Source organism: Rhinolophus ferrumequinum, chromosome 8, assembly GCF_004115265.2.
Source record: "Rhinolophus ferrumequinum isolate MPI-CBG mRhiFer1 chromosome 8, mRhiFer1_v1.p, whole genome shotgun sequence".
Lineage (NCBI taxonomy): Eukaryota > Metazoa > Chordata > Mammalia > Chiroptera > Rhinolophidae > Rhinolophus > Rhinolophus ferrumequinum.
Genome location: NC_046291.1, coordinates 48200077 through 48222324, shown reverse-complemented (window position 1 = coordinate 48222324; position 22248 = coordinate 48200077). Strand labels below are relative to the sequence as shown.

Sequence of the window (22248 nt, the reverse complement as noted above, 5' to 3'; positions counted from 1 at the left end):
TAAATGAGAGTAAACTAAAAATGGGATGCAATGTAATATATGTTAATCTTTTAAGCCGTTATCTTGGGGTATCATAATCAGTTTTGTTAGTTATTTGTATTTTTAATAGTTCATTTGATATTTATTAACAGTTCTTTAATTACAGTGGATTGGCAGCTGGAGAAGATAATGGACAGAGAGGTTATTTGCTGACCTATGTCATTGCATACATTCGAGTAAGTTGTCTCATATTTTCCTTGTCAATTTATGTTACAAACAATACGTTTTTTTACTTTGAGTGAATAGAATTATTTTCTTTATTTTCTTAAATTTTAACCTACTGTAATTTAGCACATCATTTTACAGAAATCCAGAATTAGCTATAAATCTACTCCAAGTTCTCTCACAGTAAGCATTTGAATGTAATCCTAGGTAAGATCTAAATTTTAGATTGCAGTGAATTCGAAGAACATAGTTTCTTACTGCTCCCTCCCCCCACATGCTGATAAGGAAAAAGTATATGTATTGCCTGTGTGCTGTGTTAGGAATGGTGATGAACAGATTTACAGATTCTGAATTAAATCTTCCATATATACTTTTGAGGAATTTAAAGATTTTTAATAGGTCTTTCTGTTCTTTAGGAGCCTTTCTCTGTCTCAGAGTTGAGCAGGCCATTTCTAACGTTATTTAGTTAGAATCAGGCTGTCTTATTTTGCAGCATTCCTCACGTGATCCATAATCTGTTTTAAAGATGTATAAATTTTTCTTTAACTGTCTTTAAAAGTTGATATTTAACTTGATTCCAATTAGTTATTGATTCACTGGTGATGATTGCTGTATAGAATTAAAGAAATAATTTGAGTATATTTGAGCTCTAATATTTTTCTAATTCTAAATTTTTTATTTATGAGAAACTTTATTAGTCATATTAACCTCAAGAGTGTTCTCTACTTATTGATATGAAGGTGTTCTTCTAAAAGTTTATTCATTTTTTCATTCATTTTGTTTCTCTACGTTGGCTGTAACAAACTTAAAGTTTCTTAATTGTTTTCTGCTCTTATTGCTAGGGTTACTTTTTAAAAATATTGCTTGTTATGTAATTTGAAGGGCCTTGTTTTAAAAGATCATTTCTCAGCTATCCTATTAAGAATTTGGTTTCCTCAAACTGAATTTTCTATTTTTTCACTTGGAAATTATTCGAAGGAAATACTTACATAACATATAAAATTTGTTTCTACTTCTCTAAGAAAGCTTGAGTTGTGTTCTCTTTTTATAAATAATGTACTCCTGGGTACGATCTAAGGTTCAGATTGCAGTGAATTTGAAGAATGTAGGTCTTCCTGCCATCCCCTCCCCCCATGCGGATAACAGGAAGTGTATTTATTGCCTGTGTGCTGTGTTAGAAGTTGTGTTTAACAGATTTACAGTTTATTAAAAGGTAATAGATGATTTTAGGTCTTATAATTTTTACCTCCACAGACTGTCAATACCCCAAGTTCTCCCATAGTAAGCATTTGCATATACATAAAATTTTGTTTGGCCTTTTCTCCGAGGATGTTGACCATTTTCTCATAATACTACACTCAGAATTCTAGAAAATGAAATGTAACTGCAAGAAGTACAACATAGACACAGTTCAAAGTTTCTTAACTATTAAAATTCCAGATTGTTGAAACAGTCAAAAGCAAGTTAGAGAGAGATTTTTGGGGGGAGGGGAGATTATTAGTTTTATCTTATTTTATATTTTCCCTATGCTTAATACTATTGTCACCAAATACATGTTTACTGAATAAATGAATGCATCAGGGAAAAACACACATTTTAGGTGATTGATTTCAGAATTTTTCCCACTAACCAGTGGTAGAGTTGAAGTGATTCATTTTACTAGAAGTGAAAACTTAACATGTATTGATTTTTCTACCTTATAAAATTTTCTTTCATATATTTATATGCCCGGTGGCTTGTGTGTTGCTCTTTTCAGTTTTAAAATTACAGAATTATACTTTGGGTAAAGAAATTAGTGTTATAAGTTACTTACATGCTATAAAATATACTTTCCTAGCAGAGGTGCTTTCAAATATTCTCTCTATTCAGTCACTACAAAGAGAGGCGCTGTATTTTTTACTTTGTTTTATAAAGAAAAGTTGCTTTGAAGAAAGAGGTAGCCTTTCCTTCCTCTAGTCTCTCCGCCCCCAACTTTCCTACTTTTCTGCTCCTTCAATGCCGATGGTCACTTTTTGGTATTGGCTCATTTGCTGTATAGACCACTAAAAATCTGTGCTGGTGGTATTCTCTCCATGTACATGGACAGTTCCTAGATAGAGACTCATTCGTTGGAGAAACAGTTGTGTTCCTACCATGTGTCAGGCCTTCTGCCCAGTGCTGCAGGTGGGGAGGAGAACAAGACAAAGTTCCTATACTCCCGCAGGCTCTATCTCTGGACCACTTCCCACTGTTCTTATGAGGTGGGTAGCAAAGAGCCGTAGAGGCTGAAGTAGGAACATGGGATGTAGCAATCGCATGAAATACTAACAATGAACATGAAATGTGCACAATATTATTGATTCTTCTACATCTGTTGTAATGTCTTGGTTTTTGTGTATGTGTCTTAACAGGACTTGGGTTTGGAATACTATGTATTGGGAGAATCTTTTGAGACTTCTGCTCCTTGGGACAGGTAAAATGAAATAAAATGCCTTATATTAAAATATGCTATACGAGTTGCTCAAGTGATGTATCTTTGTGTGTGAATATGTAAACTTTCCAAATTCTATAAAGAAACAAGATGATTACTCTTATTTAAATTAGTATCTTCATCAGAATGTCATATTTGCAAGCCACTTTTTTGATTTGAAGCAAATTTGTTTGTGTCCCAGAGAAGGAAGAAGGTGTTATTGAAGTTTACATTTTAAAAAGTCTTATTGAACACTAAGTGTCACTATGTGGTTTTCATTTGGCTTTGATTTAAATTATTAAGTGTTTAATATGCTAAAGTATTTTCCAAAACGTGCCCCCAAATTATAAAAACAGTTAACCTCCTTTTGTAATATATCAGTTAGCTTTTGATGTTTGTGTGGTCCTACTAAGCAAGATTTTAACTTGCATTTCAGCGATTTCTGAAAGATATCCAATTTAAGAAATTGTGTACAATTTTTATTTTTAAATTACATACACATACATATAGATATTGGTTAGGAAATTAATAGTAAAAACTGATTAGGAAAGGTGAAGTGGTTTTATTAAAAACAGACTCTTGAGTTCATTCAGTAATAAAAAATTCTTCAGGAAGTTGTTAGTACATTTTATTTTAGTATGCCTTACATTTTACTTTTTCTTTATAAGGTTAACAAGTATTTTAATCCACTATAAAGTATATAGGACATAACAAATCCCCATGAATCCACCTCTTAGATATTACATATCTTAACATTTTTGTTCGACCCTAACCTCTTTTTTCTCTCCCCCAGAAATCTTTTTACTTTTTTTATTCAGTCTTCATCTACTATAGGTTATGACTTTTGGTGCATTGATGCTCATATTTCATGCATTGTAAAATAATAACCAAATTTATAGTATCAATCAGTTATTCACAGATTTTGATGCTAAATTTAATTTAATTCTAAGGAGAATAAATCTTGTAAATAAAAAGAATTATCAACTCGTCAACATCTGACACTTTTGAACAACAGATAGTTTGGCAGCTGTTCATAGTTGTCTCAAAGACCATTTTAGTCTTTAATCCCTTTCCTTGCTGGGAAGTGTGGCTTAGTGTAGTGTTACTTCTTCAGTATTATGTATTTCTTTGTCCTCAATTATTACTAACTGGTGATTATCATTGTCTTTTTATTCTTTCAACTGTGGAACCTAAACATGCTATTTTTTTATTTTTCTTTATCCTTTCCTTGTATATACTTACATATTCATTTAATTGACTCACTGGCAGTATCTTTTTTATACAGAGCTACATACTTGGTTTGTTTTTAAATGAAACTTCAGGTGAAGTTTTAATAAATAAAATGAAGGGAAAGCAGCTACATTCCTGACATGAAATTTGCTCGTTACCCATTTAGCAATGCTTTTTCTTTCAAACCTGTAGCTGGGTAGAGACCATGTATGTTATCAGCAGCTCATGGGATCAGGGTCTTCAACCCTCACACATTATTAGGTCTCTTGGCATTTACATGTATAAATCTCTTAAGGGATTGTTAGTCTTAACTAGTTTTTCTGTATTCCTTCGTGGCCCTGGCACAACAGGTACACCTGTTAGGTGGTCAGTGAATACTCTACATGGAGTCTTATGGAGGAACTCTGAAATAGTGTAAGAATGCAGCCTATTAAAATAGCTATCTGAGGTCCAAGTAGGAGATGAAACGATTTTGGATACACTAGCGTTAGACTGTGATTGAAACCAAGGGAGCAGATATATCTACAAACACAGATAGTATGGATGAAGAGAAAAAAAGAGGTCCTAAGAAAGAAGTCCAGGGAACCCCAATATTTAAGGGATAGTTATACAAACAAGAGCAAAGGAGACTGAGGAATAATACCTGGGGGATTTAGAGGAAAACCGGTAATGTGAGAGAAGCCCGAAGCCCAGGGAAATTTTATTTAAAGAGGAAATGGTCAACAGTGTTAAATTTGCTAATAGGTCAGTTAAGAATTTAAAAGTATACACATCTATGTTTATTTCCTATGTGATTGGTCCAAATGGATTGTATTGAACTTGTGCAAGTTCTGTGAGAGAATGCTTTAGATATCCCTTTCTATAAATCATTTCTAGAAAGTATTCCAATTAAGGGTTATAACACACCTGTTTTGTTCTTTGTCCCATCTCCTCTTCATTATTATTATGAGGTAGTACTTAAACTCCATTTTATAGAGTCATGATAAAGAGCTTGTTACTTTTATATATTTGCAAAATTCATTAACCCCTGTAGATATTAAAGCTTAGTAGGTTTTATTTATATTTAAAGAATTTGTTTTAGAACTTAGATTTTCAAAATAAAAATACATTACATTTCAGTAATCTAAATGTTTTAGAAGAGATTTTTTAAAAACATGCACTCTTACCGTTCCATAAACGAGGTATAGATAACATTGAAAAATCGTACTTGTGTGCAGCTCTCATAGAACAAAACAGAATTTAACTTAAGAGCACTGTTTTGCAAAATTAGAATTTATAAAACTTCCAGATACTGTATTTATAAAAATAAAATTTGACATGCTAATAAAATAGTAAAATTTTTTTCATTTATATTTTAATCATATTCTTTGTTCTTATTGGAAATACAACTTTAATGTATTTTATAAAACATTTAATGTTATTGTTTATATCAAATTGGTTCTGACACAGTCAAATCAGTCTTGAGATTAGAGTTAGGCCAGGCTTTGAGTTTCTTTGGTATTTTTTTCTGTTCTCATGATTCTAAACAGACCAATGTTTAAAACACAAAATCAGTGTCAGTACGTAGCCAGGATATTTACTGGAGAATAAAATGGCTTCTACGTACCTTAAGAGTTTTATTTTCCAGGTGAAACTAAGTAGTTATAACAATATGTTACATACAGCTCCCATTAAAAAATATATTAATATTGTTAAATATTATCAATCCCCCCACTGTTTTCATTGACTTATAATATGAAACAGCCTAGCATAGTTTTCCACAAGGTTACATGTCCAGCAAGCCTTTGTTGAACTGGATTTTTAACTCAGTGCTTGAGAATAGTCTATTGAACATTTGTTATAACATCATGATTATTAATTTATTTTTATATTTGACCTAGAATTAAATTTTCATTAACATGTTCTTTATAGCTTTAGAGCTTTTAAAATCTTCTAATTAAATTTATTTTGAAATTGGGTTTTCCTAAGCGTAGGAAACTGTCTTCAGGAGACTTGAATATGATGTTCTGACTTCTATCTTTCCTATGGCAAAAAATAAAAAAAGAAAGGACTTTGCTCCCTTGAAGTAATGAATGGAAGGTTCAGTTTGAATGATAAAGGCTCTTGTTCATTCTTGAATGAATAACTATGAAAGGTTCTGTTAAGAGAATTTCTAACTTGAAGGATGCCAGGTAAATGAGCATTTATTAGAATTTTTGTAATTTATTTGAAAACTAAATATTGTATTTAATTATGTTTCCTAGGGTTGTAGATCTCTGTAGAAATGTAAAAGAAAGAATAACAAGGGAATGCAAAGAGAAGGGTGTTCAGTTTGCTCCTCTTGCCACATGCAGGTGAGTTTTTATTCTTAAACTTATTCTCAAACAAACAAACCAAAAAAAGCCCCACCACGTTTTTAATTGATGGAGACGTGTAATTGGCCAGTCTGTTTCACCTGGCAGGCTGTCCTGAACTTCACTTGCCACCTTGTTAGGGTTGCGCCACCAGCACGTTACAGCAGCCCTGTGCCCTTTAGGAGCAGGCTGCCCTTCCGTGAGTGAGCCCTCTGCCCTACCGGGACAGCGAGCCAGTGAAGACCCAAATGTCTGAGCTCTGGGAATCAGAGGAGACCTCCTTCTTCGGTCACCGAAACTATAAATCTCCCCAAGGAACTCTTAAGTTACATGTCAGTCAACTAGCTCTTTCTTCAACAGCGAAAAAGCACTCGAACCGTTTTATCAGTTGTTGATTAAATGAATGGGTGTAGAATAAAGAAATGAATGGAGCAAAAGATCCAACTGAAGATGAACTCATTGCTTTCCAACAGGTCTTTCTGCAGTGATGGGAATTTCTGTATCTGCCCTGTCTGGTGTGGTTGCCACAGGCACGTGTGGCTGTGCAGCTGCTGAAATGTGGCTGGTGTGACTGGGGAACTGAATTTTCCATTTTATTTAATTTCGAGTAATTTAAATTTAGTACACCACGTGTGGCTAGTATCTTCCACATTGGACGGTTATGACCCTCATTGGGTCATGGTTAACGGATGATCTTGTCCTTTGTTAAATAGCAGCAGCCCAAATAGAGGTTTTCTTGAGAAGGGGCACTTTGTATTCAGTGTTTTTGATATATTCTGTGTAAACACCAGAGGGTTAAACGTTCAAGATTGAACTGAGCTTTTGACTTCTCTAAAAAGTTATGGAATTAATGAGAAAGGAGAATAAAGGGAAATTAGGACAGATCATGAGCCGGGGAACCTTAGAGTAAATGATACAGTAGTAATCTAGCACTTTAAAATTTACTGAGCATTCTGTATTATGTAACTAACTGCCTCTCTTTTTTTCTGTGTATGTGTATGTGTATGTTTTCAAGAATATAATTCCAATATTTATTATAGAAACAAAAACAAACAATATAAGCATGAATATAAGTGAAGTAATTTTGGAAGTAATGTAATACCTTTTTTTGTTCCGTGCACCAGATGCAGGATTCTGAAACAACAGTTATGCTTCAGCAAAACAGCATTTCTATGTATTTCTGTTCATGAGACTTGTTCTTATGATTTGCCTGGAATCACTTAATCTCAAACTGGGAATGCAGACCTAAGCCTACCGCTCAAGAACTAGGCCCTACCTACCAACTGCATCACCAGCCTAAGAACTAGGTCCTACCTAACTGTATCACCATGGCATTTCCTGCTTAGTTTTTAATTTCTTTGTTTTGTGACACTACGTGTGTCTGAACAGTGAAGGCATTTTTCTGCTGTCTATTAGTAATTTAATGTCTTTGAGCTCTAAGTTTATCATTAGCAAAGTAGTGGTAAGACCATCTACTTGATGGGACTATTATAAGAATGAAATGAGAAAGCATATGAAGAGCTGTGTATAAATGCTGTTGTATTATCATGATGTAATTACATTAAGGATGAGAGAGTTCATACCAGCATTAGTAAGAATTTGGATATTTGTTTTTCTTTCCAAAGACAGATCCTCATGAAGGCATCCAGTTGTTAAACCCTCTTGATATTTTGACATAGCATGGTAATTTGCATATATTTGCTTTGCAAGACTAGAAATACTTCTGTACTCTTTAAATTGCCATCTCTTCTGTGATTTTTTTTCTCTTTCACATCCTCTTACATTTCTCTACTACCACGTTGTGTTTCTTAGTTCTACTTATTGCTCCCATTGAAACAGATATCTTTTAGAATTTGATGAATTGTGCTTCTGTTGAGTAAGAAAGTAAAATTCTAACGTTAGATGTGAGAAAAGCATCTTTTTCACGTTAACTGTTCATGTCCATTGGGATCTTCTTGAAATAGTCTTTCTGTATATGGGAGAGACAGGATTTGAAGAGCATTTCAGGAAGTACCAAGTCAAGTTTGTGTATTAACATGTTTCAGAACAAGTGTATTTGGAGTAGAATCAAAAAATATAAAAACTAAAAATGCGGATTTAGAGATTATTGGCTGGGCATTTGGTATATCTGAAAGAAGGGGATATAGGGGCCTTGTTATATATAATAAAAAGCTATAATTTGGTAAAGCTACTGGTGGCTTAGTGACTGATCATGGAGAGAATCTTTCCAAATGAAGATGTAAGAAGGTACTTTTTTGTTTTTTAATTTGGAGCCATCTTTAAAAATGAAACTTTTGTCATTATCAACCCAAATTGATACGGTAAGTCCTCACTTAACATCATTGATAGGTTCTGCTACCTTAAGTGAAATGAGGTATGATGAAACCAATTTTACCATAGGCTCATTGATATAAACAAGAGTTAGGTTCCTAGGGCATCTCATCAATGTTAAAATGAAACAACGTTGCATGAAACAATGTTATCCTAGGACCTGCTATACTTAACTTCTTTTGACAGTCTAGTCTGTCAAGCCTCTTATTATAATACTGAAAACAAATCAGGCCTAATGATCCAGAAGTCATTTGTTACTAGTGAAATATGAAACATTTTAAATAATAGAATCTATTCTTGGGTAGCTGAGAAGTTCTTACTCTTTTTTGTCAAGTAGCAACCTTACAAAATGTATCCCCCCTACCTCCTCCTGTCTCACCTCACTCTTCAACTCTTCAACGTCTCTGGAGACTTCTCCCCGTCCATTATGAAAATATCATTGTGATAAACCACTCCTTATTGAAATTGGGAAGTAAAATACTCTGCCCTCGGCCACCTTCTGTAATGACACTTAAGTCTTGGTTCTTCAGAAAGTGCTGTGGACCATCATCATGTATCATAGTTAGATAAAATTGGTGTACTTAAGACTCAATTGGCCATATGTCATTAATTAAGTAGCTATTTTTTAAGGAATGATTTTCTGATAAAAGTTGAAATGCTCAACTTCTATGATGATCTTACAAAACCAAAGTTTAAAATGGGCAAAGTCTAGTTGTTTGAATTATTTTGATAAATAGGAGTTTTAAATATAGTTCTTATAGCACATACTTGATTAAACTAACATTTAAATGGAGTTTGATTTTAATTTAGTTTGATATGAGCTGCTTAATAGTGGCTAAGGAGATTATTCTCTGTAGAATGCAAATGTTGAATGTATGAGATGTATTTTTTAAACTAATTTTTTAAAAAGTTATTTCAAAATTAATTTAAAATAGTTACACATCTCATTGACATCAGAGATACCAAAGAAAATAATTTAGCTGTATGGTACATTTATTGAGTTTATTTCATTTCTGTCCATTAAAAGGTACTTTGTATGTTGGAATAGACATTCCAACCCTAAATTTTCTCACGAAGTTTTATGGGAAGGAACTCCTAGCCAAAGTCTGACACACGTAAAATACTCCAAAAAGCATAAAGCACAAACACTTTTCAGTAATTAAAGAATAATAGTAGAATGACTTTGGCAGCCACACTATCACTGTCAAGATGATTTTGGGAGAAGTTTGTGTTTATCTTAAATGGTAGCATTGATCTTCACGTATTATGGTGTTAGATCTGAGTCACTTTCTGAAATGGACCCAAATCGAGGTTTTCCAAAAGATATTTTCATTATTTCTACCTTGTTTTTCTTTGAGATATGATCAGTAAAGCTTTGTGACTTTAGAAGCCTACTTATCTACCCAAAATTAAACTGTGTAATGTTGATCCTGGCTTGTTGGAAGGTGACAATGCTCTATTAGTATTTATGTACATTTTCTATTTATTGAGATTAATAGTTCTTATATGAGTGATGCACGTGTAATATTTTACTAATTGCTGTAAACTCATTTCATTCCTGTATTTTTAAACTTTATTTAAATTTGATTATTCCTAATGATAGTTAAAATGGTTCTCCAGGTTTTCTTAAACTTTGTAAATCTGGTACTTCAAATGTAAACATTCAAGGGATCTTTTTTATGAGTGTGAATTAACACTAGAAGAAAAACACAGCTGGCAAATTGACAGTAGCATTGTTAAACAGTTCATTTCTCCTGTTCTGAGGCACGTAACATTTGGCCTAAAAGGCCATTAAAATTTTAGATTAGATTCTATTTGTACTGTGTAGTAAAAAGAGTGTTTTCTCTGTATTTGCTCCTTCTGTTAAATTAAATTCTTTGTGGGAACCTCCGTAAATTGCAATCAGAGATTTGACTATGATTACCTTAGTTCCCCCCTTTAAATGCTTCAACTGATTGCATTTTGAAAGCCCAGACACACACACACACCCCCGAAGGTACCAAAAAATTTATACACATGACTTGTATTCATCTTTTGTTATCGGTATATATTGAGTATTACAATTTTAATACAGTTTTTTCCTTTCTTAAAATGTGTATACATTTTTTTGGCACCCTCTGTGTATATGATTTGATTATCTAATGTTCTTGGTCTTTTTTGTAAACACACATACAACATGTACATATACGGGGCCTAGAGTGTAACCTTCGGAGACACTATTTTAAGGTCATGTCAGTATATTTTATATGATCATTCAGTTTGTTTTCAAAGTCCTTACTAATTATTAATGTGAACTTAGTGAAGATGCTGTTTTATACCTATTCTGATCATTTTTGGTATTTGACCACCTCTCGTTTCCTAGTTTTAAGTTCTCGTACTTAGTCCTGTTAAAACTTTGAGGAAGTTCCAAAAACTTAGAGTGGATCACCAAGTTCCTTCTAGTCTGTTTGGGGCTGTCTTTAACTACAATATACTTAGTAAAGTAAATAAATAAATAAATACATCCCTTCTGAGGAGGTGAGGTTTTTGTTTGTTTCAGGCCAGTTGGAGAAGCACATTGTTTTTAAATTTTTTTAATTTTGGTGGGGGTAATAATTCAGACTTACCCTCCAAAATTGTAAAAGTAGTATAGATAGTTCCTCTCTGTGTTCCTCTCCACACACCCATACACCCATACACCCATCTCTGTTCCTTCCATGAAGTGAGAGGCTGGGTACAGAATGAGATTATGGCCCAAGCAAAGCGTTCAAATGATCTTGCCGTTAAATTTCTAGATGTTAAATCTGATTTCACTTAACTTAAAGCCTTGTGGGGATTTTGTCTGTTTCTTTTTAGGGTGACGCAGACGTATGATGCAGGTGCATGTATCTATTTCTACTTTGCCTTTAACTACAGGGGAATAAGTGACCCACTGACTGTGTTTGAACAAACCGAGGTAATTTTGCACACATGACTATAGCTATTACATTCTTTTATTAATTTAAGTAAACTTCACCATCAATTGATGATTTTAGTTTCACTCTCTTTCATCACTTGTGGCCTACCTGGGTGATAGCCCATAAAAATGAGAAGCGTATTTGTTGCACTGGGCTGTATACTGAATTGTGTCTAGAATTAATATTCTCTATGTATGTTAGAATTCATCTTCTGATTTAAGCTTGTGATTTTCTTGGTTGTTACTTGTAGTCCATAATACCTGATGAAATTAAATAACGAAGGACTGTGGAGTCCTTGAGGTCACTCTGGCAGCCCACTCATCTCCAAATGGTGGCTGCCGCTGAGGTCAGCAGGCTTGATTCTCTGGTTTCGTGTTGCTGTAACACTCTTATTCTAGGTTTATAATTCTTTCATTTGCTAAGGCTGTATGTAGGCCATTGGGGTTCATTTGCTAGAAGTTGCTTCTAGTTTTTATAAGGCCTTCTGTTTGAAGATCAGTATTTCTCACGCCTAGAGTTGAGGAGGAATCAGGGAGAGACTGAGGTGTTAAAAACCTCAGGTGTCCTGGTGTTTTCACTCTGTTGCACGCCTGCCAAAGATAGTGCTACAAGATGATTTTCAGTGGTACACACCCCCTTAATAGCTTTTTGGAATACAGTGAAGTGCACATATTTTAAATGTACAGTTTGATGAATTTGAAGTAAATACACACCAGTGAAATCATCACCCCAATCAGAATAATGAACTTATCCATCCTCCTCAAAAGTTCGAGTACTTTCCCATCACCATAGCCTTTTAGTGTTTTTATATTGCCCTTTGGCTACCTACTGCCCCTTCCCTGCGCTACAAGAATAGAATAATGCCTTCTTTCCCATTGCAAACTGCCATTCTCTAAGTGCTCCTGATTTCAAGTAGTTATTGCTTTATTTGAAATAATTTGTTAGAAGATATCCTCTCTTACAGCAGGGCTAGCATATTTATGATTCGTTTCAAAAATCCTAAATCCTAAGTGATGCGGGTTCTAATAAATTACTTTATAGTGAGATGTGGTCCATCCATCCCAGCTGGACCCTTTTCTACCCTGGCCTCACTCCCCATGGTTTGTACACACCTGTGTAATTCCCAGAGGTTCAGACACTCGAGATATTTTACCTTATGGCACTTAGAAATTAAATGTAATTGCAGTTTCTGTTAGTTATCCTTTTTCACCTTGTACCCCATTCATTCTTTATTTCGGTGTACATGTTTAATCTTTCTAACCTTAGTGTTTTATAAGGAGTATAGTCAGGGCTGAGCATGGTAGGAGGATAAACTGTTTTTTGTTTTTTCATACTTAGATATCCGTAGGCCTGACAGGTAATGTGTCCCATAATAATAACCTAAGAAATGTTCTCCATAAGGGCTTTTATGGTCGATCTCTGATAGCTTTGTAAGTCGACTTGAGTCTGATGCCCACTGTATGATGTTAGGTGGGTAATTTAACCATCTAAGCCTAATTTTCTTTATCTGTGAAATAGGAGTCATTGTAATTATTCCATAATGCTACATAGTAAAAACAAATGCGTTACTGCAGGTAAATTGCTTAGTGCTTTTCTGGACATATAATAAGCAGTCAATAAATGTTAGTTACTAATGTCTTTTGTTATAGTGAGATGTTTACTTCAGAGTAGGACCTGGTTCTGTCTTCACAAAACCTTTTTTCGTTGTTAACTATTTAGTGCTGCTGAATTGATTATTTTACCTTCTTTTTCTTTTCTAGAATCTTGACGTGACCATTGTAGATATTGTGACTATTTACTGGAAATAACTGTACAGCTAGACTGTTTATTTTAAATGCAGTAAACCTACAAAAAAGGAAAATTAGGCTTCTGGTTTATTATTTAATCCAGGAAATACCGTGTTTCCCTGAAAATAAGACTGGGTCTTATATTAAGGTTTGCTCCAAAAAACGCATTAGGGCTTGTGTTCAGGGGATGTCCTCCTGAAAAATCATGCTAGGGCTTATCTTCTGGTTAGGTCTTATTTTCGGGGAAACACGGACTGTGCCTCCTTGGGAATTGGGTCTCACTCTTACTTCAAAGTGGAATCTAAGTAGCAACTATTTGTTGTGTTGTTTCCAAATACAGGCAGCTGCTAGAGAAGAAATCCTGGCTAATGGAGGGAGTCTGTCACATCACCACGGAGGTATTCTTGTTTGGGGGTAGAATTTATAGTATTCCTAATGTAAAAAATATTTGGTTTGGTAAAATGCTGGGGAGAGTCATACTACGAATAATATGAAAGCACGAACGATTTTTTGGAAGTTTTGATGTCGGTCCCTGAGGGAGGCGAGGCTGTGGTAGTGACCAACAGATGGTGGACTTGACAAGGCTGCCTGGGTGCAAAGCTAGACGACCCTTCTGAGTGCTCAGGTAGCTGGCTGCCTGTTAGCCAGGAAGAGCCCAGCTTGTCTGGGAACTATTTGACCATCACCGCAAAAGTTGTTAAAGGGAAAAAAGCAAAACAACATAAATGTTAATCAGCCACTATTGGAATGCAGCTGGATATCAGTTGTACCATATACTGAAGAGCTGTTAGTTTTGCCCACCCAAAATTTAGCAAATGAATCAAGACGCTATATGAAAATAATCTTTTTTCAAGATTTTAATGCTGTTCTGTTATTACTTTGTGATCATTGTGGTAAGTACTAAGTTTTATCAGAGAATTGATCCCATCACCAATAAGAATTAAGACATATCTATGTTATTAACAGTCTTATGAAAGGCAGTTTTTAAAAGTGAAACAGTGGCTATTCTGTCATTAAACTTGTAATTTTTGAGGTTATCCACCTGTTCCCCTTAATAGAAATATGTTCTGAACATACCCCTCAATATAATTTGGTACTTAGAAAAATAGCTATAGGTAAATTTTTGAATTAAAATAAATATTTTCTAGGGAGGAGCATGAGGATAAATGACCACTGAATTAAAATATTCAGTTCCTACTCCTGCATTCTCCATATCCCTCTTTCCCTGTTCGATTTGTCATCATAGCATTTAGCATTATCTAATATCCTATATATTTGTACTTCTTAAAATTAGCTATTTCCTCCGACTGGAAAGTGAGGATGCACAGAGCAGGGACCTGTTTTGTTTGTTGCTATGTACCAGCATCTAGAACAGTGCTCCACCCGCCCCCAATCAGCCCTCCATGCACACGTGTAGGATGAATGAAAGAATTTTGGTAGAAGGAAAGGTGGGCTATAGAGGATCTATGTCCATATAACAGTATTGCATCCAGGCCTGGAGAAGACTGATAATGTGGAGGAATGAAGTAAAGAGAGACAGTTCCCAGCAGCCTTGTATCATTATAATCTTTTGCTGTCACCTTACTTTTTTTCTTAAGCCCCACAAATAAATTTCTGACTTAGCTGATTGATAAGCATTAAAGTGAACAAATTTATTTTTTTCCTCATCTTTTATTATCTTTTGATTGAGATTGTAATAAATGTTAGAATGACAAAAATGAAGGGAGCAAAATAGATATTAGAAAGCTCTCAAGTACAACTAAAAACTTCTGATTAATCTGAAGGTCTGCATCTAATTTTGGAAATTTAAACACGAGATATTTCATAAAAATATTTAGATTTTTAGCACCTTCTAAAATATTCAGAAAGCCATATACATTATGTAAAATCATTTGTATATATTCTATTTCAGGATGCACTATTAATATGTAAAGAACTTGTAAAAAGATATAATATCATGAAGTAACCATATGTTCTTTATTCTAAATTGATTACATGGAGGGAGGAGGCAAAATAATTGAGCTATAATTACTTGTTTGAAGAAAAAAGTTCCTTTCAATAGCCAACAATTTTGCCTTTTCATACATATCAGCAGCCAGCAGTGCACTTTTTCCTTTAAGATCGGGAGCTATAGGTTCCACGTTCATGATGGTAAATATGAGAGAGGTGTGATTCTGCGAGAGGGTGAGAATAGCTGAATCTTGTATGTAGGAGGAGTTAGTGGCTTGATTGTCATTTAGGTAATTGGGTTTTACGTAAGCTATTTCGTTAATTGTGAGAGGCTTTTCTCAGTTTACTCAAGCTTTACAGTGTCAGAAATTCTGTAGAAGTTGTAAATGACCAAGTGACCTGCACCATTGCAGAGGAAAGCCCAGTCAAGCTTTTTCCTGCCAAGGCACTTTACGCCTTTAGGATCTATGAGGCTATTCAAGTCCCTCCAGTAGAGTCTACATGTGAGATGCTAGAGTCTAATATGGCAGAACTGCTGGTGTTATTTATTCAGATACGCCACAGACGCTGAGAGCTCAGTGAGCTCTAACAGAACCTACATGACCATTGATGTATCTGTAAGCTCCCATTACAGAAAAAAGAAAATACAAACTTGAAATAATAGAGTCACTCTAGTACAAATTTATTTGAAACTTGAATTTCGTTACTTATCAACGCTATGGTGATAGTCCCTTGTACTAATCAACACACACAAATAGAAGTTAATAAAAAAATAATAGAAAAATGTAAGCCTTAATTAGCCTATAAAATTATGATGCAATTGTTGATCCCAAAGCAAACAATGTAAATAGCTCCCTGTAATATTTTTTATACAAGGTATTCTTAGTACTTTTTAATATTGTTGTATAATGTGTTTTCCATATTTTAAAAATTATTGGTCTGCTAGGTAGTAGGGTTTCAAAGAATTGTAATTCTTTCCCAGGAGAACCTTACAGTCCAGTAAAATAAAATATTATAGTATTTCAAAAGGCCATGATCAAAACTGGTAGGGTTATGGTATCATTACCACTTTAACCAAGGAAAAGTCTCCCATTTTCTTTGAAAAGCACCCAAAAGGTAACTTTAATAAACATGTAAATGCCATAGATGTTCAAACAGTGAAGAGAAGGGACATAGAATAGGGGAAAATTAATTTAAAAGCTGTAAATATGTGCCAGGTGTTCTGTATAACTTAGTCTCCTTTAATCCTGCTCCAAATGCTGTGGAGTAGATATTATTTCTGTCTTTCAAAAAGATATCTGAAGGTTCTGAGTGTAAGTTGCCCAAATGTACGAGCAGTAATTTTGAGTGCCAGAATGTGAATTTCAACTCAGGTCCTCCTGCTTCAGTGACCCTGTCCTCTGGCTTTGAGAGCCTAAAATAGAGAAAATAGGCAAAAAGCTAAAAAGATTGAAATTGGCAGCGTTTGAAAAGAGACACCATTTTAAAAGTACATGAAAAGAAATACTAAACATGACTGTTTTCCTTTTAAAGTATAAAACCTCTATTTGTTTAATTTTGACACTACATTAATTACTTGCCCTGCTTTAGATGTTAAAACAATGAAACAATGCATCAGTATTTTAATTTCCTCATCATAGGGATTTCATTGTTTTCTCAATTCTTACACATAGTCAGTTTGACTTTCTGTTTGTTTTCATACTTCCTAATTATAGATTTGTAACATATAGGCAGTATCAAGTAATAAAACGAATGCAAGTCAGATCATGTTACAGGAAAACTTGTATAATTTATGTGCATTTTCAGGTTCTAGGCTTATAGGCCTTTTATTTGCTGAAGATTCTCAAGTTTGATGAAATAATTTATTTTTAGAAATTACTAGGTTTAACTTGAATGTAGCAAGGTTTGATTGCATATTTATTGAGAGGTTCTGCCTCATTTAAATAGAAGTCTTTTATTTCTATCATATTTCTCATTTTTGTTTTCTGTGTGATTAAAAATATGACTGCATGGAAACAAGCTAAGCTACCTGGTTACTTCTGTTGCTTAGAAAAAGAAATTAGGTAAGCCTGAATACAACATATATTTCATATGTGCTGGGAAATTGAAGATGCTTTCAGTCTGCTAGCTTCTCCGCCTCTAAGCTGCTAGTAAACGTGGGAGTGCTCCGGGGCTCAGCCGGAGCCTGTTTGTCCCTGGGTGTTCACTCAGTCCCTCCTCAGTCATTTCCTCAGTCCCAGGACTTAAAATACTGTCTACAAGCTGATGACTCCCAAATAGCAGACTGCACCACCACCGACCCCTGGGACTTCTGCAAAAGCGTCCCCCTAACTGGTCTGTCTGCTTCCATGCTAGCTCCCCAACTGTTATTTCTCTTGCTTCCAGAGCAATTTTTTAAAAACTCAGTGTTTTTTCCTTGCATTCAGAATAAACAGCAAAGTCCTTATCTGAACCTTCAAGGATATACGTGTTGTGTTTGTCTCTTTGTCTTCATCTCTTACTACTTTATAGCTCTCTCAGGATTGGCTTTCTTGCTCTTCCTCAGACATATCAATGCCCTATCCCCTTCTAGGCCTTTGCTATTTCTTCCCTCTTTTCCTGATGTTCCTTTTCTTGGTTCCTCTCCCCCCTACTCCCACCCCACCCCCCATATTTGTATGGCTCTTTCTCCTTCATTTAGATCTCTGATAAAAATGTGACCATCTTAGAGGTGGCTGCTGGTTTTAGGTGCTTAAAAAACGGTAGCTTTAAAAAATAAAAGCAATAGACTGTATCAAGTGAAACTATGGTTTGTATGCTTTTTTTAATTTTTAAAATTTTTGAATTACAGTTGACATGCAATATTATATTAGTTTCAGGTATACTGATGAGATATTTATATTATTTACAATGTGATCACCTTGGTAAGTCTAGTATATGGTTTGTATTCTTAAACCCTTAACCTAACCATTGAAGAAAGGGTTACAGTTTATTTGAAAAAAATATATATGAGTATCCAACGGATATGATTCAACAATTGTCTTAACATAGTTTCATCAGTGACCTTCAGTTGGTCTCAATGTGTAGGAAGTTGTTACACTCTGTATGAAAGAAATTTCCTTCGTGCTATTGGTTATATAATTTGGTATAGAAAAATGTCTATTTTCGTAAGTGCTTTTCTGCTTAAAGTTAATCATCTAATTTGTAGATTTCAAATATCCTGTGCTATTCGGTATAGGTTCATAAAACAGAAACCTTTCCATATAAATTTTAAATAGAGTGGGTTTAATTGTCCTACTAAACTTAATCAATAATAGAGCTTTTGAGAGACCACTTTTTATGTATAAAAAAGATTTTCCTTAATTTGCATCCTGAACTTAAAACTCAAATTGACCTCATAGTAGCATCTTTATTTACTGACCTTCAGGCAGTGTCATGACACCCTCAGTCCCATTTTTGAGTTCAAGAGTAGAAGGGCTAGGGGTTGGGAGAATATTGATGCAATTTCTCTTAGAGGGTTTGGCCTGTAATTGTGATTAATAACAGTTGCTTTCACTATCTGGAAACAGACAGGCTGGTTTGTCTGCCTACAATCATGCTGTGATAAATGGAGCTATTTTAACTCTGGTTTTGTGTATCAAAGAAAACAGATGTAGTCTGGGACTGGAGGCTATAGGAAATATAAAGCCTGCTTAACTTAATCTTCATTGTGCTTGTTTTTGTAACTGACGAGCTGGTCAGTTTAAACAGCAGAGTTTATGTCAGCCACGGATTTCATTTCAGTTTATGACTTAAGTTTTTAAGTTGTTCATTTGCTAAAATTATACCTAAGTCCTTGTCAGGAAGTAAAAAGCGTTGATTAAATATAGCCAGTCTTAGTTTAAATATTGGTGTCTTTACCTAACCAAAATTATTTCCTATTGTTTAGAGAATAATTATGGGGCAGCTGCTCTTAGCTTTTTCTTGTGGTCTTAACAGAATGTAATAGTATAAGAAACTTTAAACGTAAAAAGAGACTACGCAAATGAATGAGCAAAAGATCAACTTTGAGGCCATTTCTTAAAAACCTGTATTTTATAAAACCTGAAATAAACGACATACAGATTGGAAAGGAAGAAATAAAACTGTCATTATTTATGGATGATATGATTGTCTTCGTAGATAATCCCAAGAATCTACAAAAACAAGATCAGCAAGATTGCAGAATACAAGAGCACACACAGAAATCAATCACATTTCTATATATTAACAACAAACATAGAAACTGCAATTTAAAATACCATTTACAATATCTCCAAAGAAAATGAAATAGGCACAGATCTAATAAAATAAGCACATAGTTGAGCATAAAACCAAAATATATATTGGATCTATATTTTGAAAATTACAGAATGCTGATAAAAATAATCATGGAAGACTTAAATAAATGGTAAGACCGTGTCCAACAGATTAGTAGAAAACTGGACATCATAAAGATGTCAGTTCTCCCTGGGTTGAACTGTCTGTTTAATGCAATTCCTATAAAAATTTTAGCAAGATTTTAAGTAGATACAGAAAGATTATTCTAAAATTTACATGGTAAGGCAAAGGAACTAGACAGCTAAAACAATTTTGAAAAAAGAATCAAGTCATGGGAATCAGTCTACCTGATTTCAAGACTTACAGTTATAGCAATCAAGACTGTGGTATTGGAGGAGAGATACATTGATCAGTGGAACAGAATAGAGAGGTCAGGAATAGATCCCCACAATTATGTCCAACTGATTTTGACAAAGCTATAAGGTATAAAAGCAAAATGGAGGAAGTATGTAGATTGTTCAACAAATGGTGCTGGACATCTGTAAGCAAAATAACCCCACAAAAAACAAAAAAACAAACCTTGTCCCAAACCTTATACAAAAATTAGCTCAAAATAGATAATGGACTTACATGTAAAATATGGAATAATAAAACTTTTAGGGAAAGAAAAAACAGAAAATAAACAATGTATAAGTTTTATATTGCATGCCATTGTGAGTAGCGTGATGAAATCTGGTGCCATTCTGCTCCATCCTGCCCAGGACGTGAATCATTCTGTTGGCCAGCTTATCCACGGTGTATGTGCTACCCCGCTCCTGTTAATCACTCAGTAGCATTCTCAGTTATCAGACAGACTGTTGTGGTATTGGTTTTGTAGTGCTTGTGTTCAAGTCACCCTTATTTGACTTACAATGGCCTTGATCAAAGCACAAAGTAGGTGATGCTGGCAATCCAGATATGCCAAAGGAAAGCCGTGAAGTGCTTCCTTTAAGTGAAAAAGTGTGTATGTATAGGAAAAAACATAGTATATAAAGGGTTTGGTATTATGTGTGACTTCAGGCTTCACTGGGGGTCTTGTTTGTATCCCCTGCAAATAAGGGGGGACTACTGTAAATGGCTAACCAATGGTACATCCATACTATGGCATATTACTCAGCACTAAGAAGAAATGAACTATTAATGCATGCAGCAAGTTGAATGAATCTCGGGGGAATTTTACTGAATGAAAAAAAGCCAACCCCAAAAGATTACATATTGTTGTGATTCTATTTCTATGACATTTTGAAATGATATAATTATAGAGGATAGATGAGTAGTTTCCAAGGGCCAGGTATGGGGAGGGGATGGCTTAAACAGGCAACACGGGTCCTTGTGGTGAGGAACTGTTCTGTATCTTGACAATATCAGTGTCAATATCCTCGTTGTGATTTTGGTCTTTTGATGAGTACAGCCTTTCCAATATTGAATCTTTATCAGACTACCATAAGATAGCAGAAAGTTTGTTTTGCCCTTTATGTTTCTTTTTTTCCTTTGGTTTCTTCTTTGTGCCCGGCTTTTTCCCACAAAACTTATAAGTTGATTTTAATATTTTTCCACTGCAGCAATGTTGTAAATAGATCCCAAGACCAGACTATAAAAGCCAACTGAACCCATAATTGAGCTGAACATTTAACAACTTCAGCTCTATCATAGGATAAACAGATTTGAGACCTGGCAGAAAATCTGTTGTAAGAACGTGTTGATCGCTATGCCTTCCCACCCACGCAGTTACAGACGCCCAATCCAAGACAAAGGGTAGGGGAACACTGTTTGCCCTCTCTTCCCTCTGCTGTACACCGTCCTGGCCTCCTGCCTCACGTGCTTCACTGGGGGAGAATTGCAGGGTTGGGTAATACTTCTTCCCTCTGGGTCTCGAAAGAGAACTTTTTATTCCCAGCAATTTTATGTCTAAGACTCTTCTAAGTACTAAATGTTTCTTAGTCGGAGAATGCCTGTACTACATTATTAAAATTGTCACAGAATAATTAACTTTTTATAGTTAGCTTCATGTGATTAGCAGTTAATCCTAATAGATGCTTCCAAGTGTAACATCTGTTTAAAGTGACTTTAAGTAAAATTTATTTTTAATGTTCTGTGTTGTCAGCCACAAGCCATGAGGCTCCATGTGACTATTTAAATTAAAATTAATTAAAATTAAAATCCATTTCCTCATTTACAGTAGCCACCTCTCAAGTGCTTAATACCCACATATGGTTAGGGTGCTATGTTAAATAAACAGTGTAAATACAGAATATTTCTGTCATCACAGAAAGTTCCGTTGGACAGTGCTGTGAAGCCTTATTTCTTACAGATTTCCACACATGGCTGGAAAGATGGCCAAAAAATAATGACTTAAAAGTTTTTTTCAGTGGGCATTAGGTTCAAGTCTTTGAGAGTTAACGTTTAAAGCAGTGTTTGTCATTAACGATTGCATTTTCTCAGTGTAACTTCTATCCACTCTACCACTTTTTCCAAAACTTAATTTGGTCAATAGGCTCAAATGTAGAGCAAGGTCACCTTGCAATGGCAATAAGCCGTTTGCTGCTAATCCAGTTGGTTGTAGCACGGAAGGTATGTTGCCTTTATGGAAATTGTTTGGGCTCCGAGGAGATGGACACTTGGAAGCATATAACCCAGGACTTCTTGGTCTTGTCACTGTTGACATTTTGGGCCAGATCATCCTTTGCTGGGAGAGCTATCCTGTGCATTGT

At 34.8% G+C, this 22248-nt stretch overlaps 1 protein-coding gene across 1 annotated transcript in view; it reads left to right on the top strand.

Moving 5' to 3' along the window:
- The window catches only part of AGPS (alkylglycerone phosphate synthase), a 119269-nt gene that overhangs the window by 86052 nt on the left and 10969 nt on the right, over window positions 1-22248 (top strand). Inside the window, 5 exon segments of the mRNA XM_033111798.1 lie at window positions 146-215; window positions 2595-2656; window positions 6127-6216; window positions 11383-11482; window positions 13611-13668. Coding sequence (XP_032967689.1) covers window positions 146-215; window positions 2595-2656; window positions 6127-6216; window positions 11383-11482; window positions 13611-13668 — 380 coding nt within the window.